This window comes from Oncorhynchus tshawytscha, linkage group LG33, assembly GCF_018296145.1.
Source record: "Oncorhynchus tshawytscha isolate Ot180627B linkage group LG33, Otsh_v2.0, whole genome shotgun sequence".
Taxonomy (NCBI): Eukaryota; Metazoa; Chordata; class Actinopteri; order Salmoniformes; family Salmonidae; genus Oncorhynchus; species Oncorhynchus tshawytscha.
Window position 1 is genome coordinate 41,744,715 of NC_056461.1, and position 5,000 is coordinate 41,749,714.

The window sequence follows — 5,000 nt, forward strand, 5'->3', positions numbered from 1 at the left end:
CTCTCTCTCCTCTCTATCTCTCCTCTCTCTCTCTCTGTCTCTCTCTTCTCTCTCTCTCCCTCTCTAATCTCTCTCTCACTCCTCTCTCTCTCTCTCTCTCTCTCTCTCTCTCTGTCTCTCTCTCGTCTCTGTCTCTCCTCTCTCTCTCTCTCTCTCGCTCTCCCCTCTCTCTCTCTCTCTCTCTTTCTGTCTGTCTCTCTCTCTCTCTCTTTCTGTCTGTCTCTTTTTCTCCTTCTTTCTCCCCCTCTTCTCTCCAGGTGCCACTGACTCTGCCTCTTCTTCCTCTTCTTCTTCCTCATCCTTCGTCAACGGGGCGACCAGTAAGAACCTACCAGCCGTACAGACAGTGGCTCCCATGACCGATGACAACGTTGAGAGCATGAGGTCAGAATCTCTTTCTCTTTCCTTCACTAACTCTCTATAGCTGTCCATCTTTCCATCTGCCCCTGTGCGTTTCCACTTCCATAGATTATTGTTAGTCACATCTCCCTCCTCCCCTATCTCTCTCCTCCCCTATCTCTATCCTCCCCTATCTCTATCCTCCCCTATATCTCTCCTCCCTATATCTCTCCTCCCTATCTCTCTCCTCCCTATCTCTATCCTCCCTATCTCTCTCCTCCCCTATCTCTCTCCTCCCCTATCTCTATCCTCCCTATCTCTCTCCTCCCATACATCTATCCTCTCCTATCTCTATCCTCCCCTATCTCTCTCCTCTGCTATCCTCCCCTATCTCTCTCCTCTGCTATCTCTATCCTCCCCTATCTCTCTCCTCCCCTATCTCTCTCCTCCCTATCTCTATCCTCCCCTATCTCTCTCCTCCCCTATCTCTCTCCTCCCCTATCTTTCTCCTCCCCTCTCTCTCCTCCCCTATCTCTCTCCTCCCTATCTCTCTCCTCCCCTATCTTTCTCCTCCCCTATCTCTCTCATCCCCTATCTCTATCCTCCCCTATCTCTATCCTCCCCTATCTATCCCCCTATCTCTCTCCTCCCCTATCTCTCTCCTCCCTATCTCTATCCTCCCCTATCTCTCTCCTCCCCTATCTCTCTCCTCCCCTATCTTCCTCCTCCCCTATCTCTCTCATCCCCTATCTCTCTCATCCCCTATCTCTATCCTCCCTATCTCTCTCCTCCCTATCTCTATCCTCCCCTATCTCTCTCCTCCCCTATCTCTCTCCTCCCTATCTCTCTCCTCCCTATCTCTATCCTCCCTATCTCTCTCCTCCCCTATCTCTATCCTCCCCTATCTCTCTCCTCCCCTATCTTCTCCTCCCCTATCTCTCTCCTCCCCTATCTCTCTCCTCCCTATCAATTCAATTCAATTCAAGGGCTTTATTGGCATGGGAAACATGTGTTAACATTGCCAAAGCAAGTGAGGTAGACAACATACAAAGTGAATATATAAAGTGAAAAACAACAAAAATTAACAGTAAACATTACACATACAGAAGTTTCAAAACAGTAAAGACATTACAAATGTCATATTATATATATATATACAGTGTTCTAACAATGTACAAATGGCTAAAGGACACAAGATAAAATAAATAAGCATAAATATGGGTTGTATTTACAATGGTGTTTGTTCTTCACTGGTTGCCCTTTTCTCGTGGCAACAGGTCACAAATCTTGCTGCTGTGATGGCACACTGTGGAATTTCACCCAGTAGATATGGGTGAGATTCTTTGTGGATCTGTGTAATCTGAGGGAAATATGTCTCTCTAATATGGTCATACATTGGGCAGGAGGTTAGGAAGTGCAGCTCAGTTTCCACCTCATTTTGTTCCACCTATCTCTATCCTCCCTATCCTTCTCCTCCCCTATCTTCCTCCTCCCCTATCTCTCTCCTCCCCTCTCTCTCATCCCCTATCTCTCTCCTCCCCTATCTCTATCCTCCCCTATCTCTCTCCTCCCCTATCTCTCTCCTCCCCTATCTCTCTCCTCCCCTATCTCTCTCCTCCCCTATCTCTATCCTCCCCTATCTCTCTCCTCCCCTATCACTATCCTCCCTATCTCTCTCCTCCCATACATCTATCCTCCCTAACTCTCTCCTCCCCTATCTCTCTCCTCCCCTATCTCTCTCCTCCCCTATCTCTCTCCTCCCCTACATCTCTCCTCCCCATCTCTATCCTCCCTATCTCTCTCCTCTCCTATCTCTATCCTCCCTATCTTCTCCTCCCTATCTCTCTCCTCCCCTAGCTCTCTACTCTCCTATCTCTCTTCTCCCCTATCTCTATCCTCCCTATCTTTCTCCTCCCCTATCTCTCTCCTCCCCTAAATCTCTCCTCCCTATCTCTCTCCTCCCCTACATCTCTCCTCCCCTATCTCTCTCCTCCCCTAGCTCCTTACTCCCCTATCTCTCTCCTCCCCTAAATCTATCCTCCCCTATCTCTCTCCTCCCCTACATCTCTCCTCCCCTATCTCTCTCCTCCCCTAGCTCGCTACTCCCCTATCTCTCTCCTCCCCTACATCTCTCCTCTCCTATCTCTCTCCTCTCCTATCTCTCTCCTCCCCTATCTCTCTCCTCCCCTATCTCTCTCCTCCCCTACATTTTGCATGTTTACCCTCACTACCTCACTCCCATCTGTCTGTCTGTCGTTCGCAAAATAGGATACTAATGAAAGATATCATAATAGGATACTAATGAAAGATATCATAATAGGATAGTAATGAAAGATATCATAATAGGATACTCCTTAGATATCATAACAGGATGCTCATTAAAGATATCATAATAGGATACTCATTAAATATATGATAATATGATATTCATTAGATATCTGTTTGTCTGACACCTCTGCGCGATCCAGTTTTTTAATCTTTCTACAATGAATAGCTATTATTTTACAATATATCTTTAGCTAGTTAATCAACCATTGTCAGCCTGTCATTTGGAAAATGTCCCTGCATTGGAACTAGGAGTCATCTTGATCTGGTGAACCTGTCTGTGTAATCAACCTATCAGGGCCAAACACTAAACTTGAAATGTGTGCATGTAACTTGTACTTTTACACAAATAACATATTGACAAGTTTTAGGCATGAGTCCATGTTACCCTTGTTGACAATAGTCAAGTCAGGGCTCAGGCCTCTGTGTCCTTAAGAAGTCAGAGCTCATATAATGTAGAGTTGTTGATTTTTTTTTTTTAGAGTGTGTAGAAGTGTTAGTGAGTGTGTTGTTGCTTTAATGTGTGTGTGGTTTGTGTGTTACAGTGTCTATTGTGAGGTGGAGCAGTGTGAGCTGCGCAGCGGTTTGACTCCTCCTGAGCTCAAGCCCTTTAGCTCTCTGGCAGGCTTCCAGACAGCCCCCCGCGATGCAGGACAGTGTCTTAGGCAAGGACACCTGACCCCAAACACTACCTACCTACCAACCTACCTACATACCAACCAACCTACCTACCGATCTACCGACCTACCTACCGACCTACCGATCTACCTACCGACCTACCTACCAACCGGCCTACCTACCTACCTACCTACCTACCTACCGATCTACCTACCGACCTACCTACCGACCTACCTACCTACTGATCTACCTACTGACCTACCGACCTACCTGCCTACCTACCGATCTACCGACCTACCTACCTGCCTACCTGCCGATCTGCCTACCTGCCTACCGACCTACCTGCCGACCTGCCTGCCTGCCTGCCTACCTACCTACCGACCGACCGACCTGCCTACCTGCCTGCCTACCTGCCTGACCTGCCGACCGACCGACCTGCCGATCTACCTGCCGACCTGCCTACCGACCTGCCTACCGACCTACCTACCTACCGACCTACCTAGTACCTACCTACCGACCTACCTACCGACCTACCTAGTACCTACCCGACCTACCTACCTACCTACCGACCTACCAACCGATCTGCCGATCTGCCTGCCGACCTACCTATCTGCCGACCTACCGACCTACCTACCGACCTACCTACCTAGTATCTGCCGAACTACCTACCTGCCTGACCTACCGATCTGCCTACCGACCTGCCTACCTACCTGACCTACCTACCTACCGACCTACCTACCGACCTACCTAGTACCTACCTACCGACCTACCTACCTACCTACCGATCTACCCACCGACCTACCTACCTACCGATCTACCTACCTACCGACCTACCTGCCGATCTACCGATCTACCTACCTACCGACCTACCGATCTACCTACCGACCTATCTACCGATCTACCTACCGACCTACCGATCTATCTACCGACCTACTTACCGACCTAACGACCTACCTACCGACCTACCTACCAATCTGCCTGCCTACCGACCTGCCTGCCTACCGACCTGCCTGCCTGCCTGCCTGCCTGCCTGCCTGCCTGCCTGCCTGGTGCCTGCCTGCCTGCCTGCCTGGTGCCTGCCGAGCCTGCCTGGTGCCTGCCGACCTGCCTTACCTGGTGCCTGCCGACCTGCCTGCCTGCCTGCCTGGTGCCCTACCTACCTACATACCTACCTACCTACCTAGTACCCACCTACCGACCGACCTACCTACCTACCTACCTAGTACCCACCTACCGACCGACCTACCTACCTACCGACCGACCTACCTACCGACCTACCTACCTTCCCTCCTTACCTACCTACTTACCGACCGACCAACTGACCTATCTATCTAGTACTTACTTACCTACCTACCTCCCTACCTACCTACCTACCTACCTATCTGCCATGCTGCTATCATAGGTTGCACTAGCCATGCCATAATGCCACTATAACGCCTTCATAGTACTGTCATAATGCTACTATAACACCTTCATAGTACTGTCATAGTACTGTCATAATGCCACTATAACGCCTTCATAGTACTGTCATAATGCCACTATAACACCTTCATAGAACTGTCATAATGCTGCTATAACACCTTCATAGTACTGTCATAATGCCACTATAATGCCTTCATAGTACTCCCATAAAGTGGGTATGTTGGAAGCTGTCTCTTGTATCTGCTCGACTGACTCTGTATCTCTTCTTCTATCCTTCTTCCTCTTCTATTCTTCTT

The 5,000-nt window shown here is 49.1% G+C and overlaps 1 protein-coding gene across 1 annotated transcript in view; it reads left to right on the plus strand.

Annotated features, from left to right (window-relative positions):
- nbeaa (neurobeachin a) overlaps positions 1 to 5,000 on the plus strand; it is a 270,112-nt gene that overhangs the window by 224,057 nt on the left and 41,055 nt on the right. The window contains 2 exon segments of the mRNA XM_042311234.1: positions 258 to 384; positions 3,210 to 3,329. Of these exon segments, the coding sequence (XP_042167168.1) occupies positions 258 to 384; positions 3,210 to 3,329 (247 nt within the window).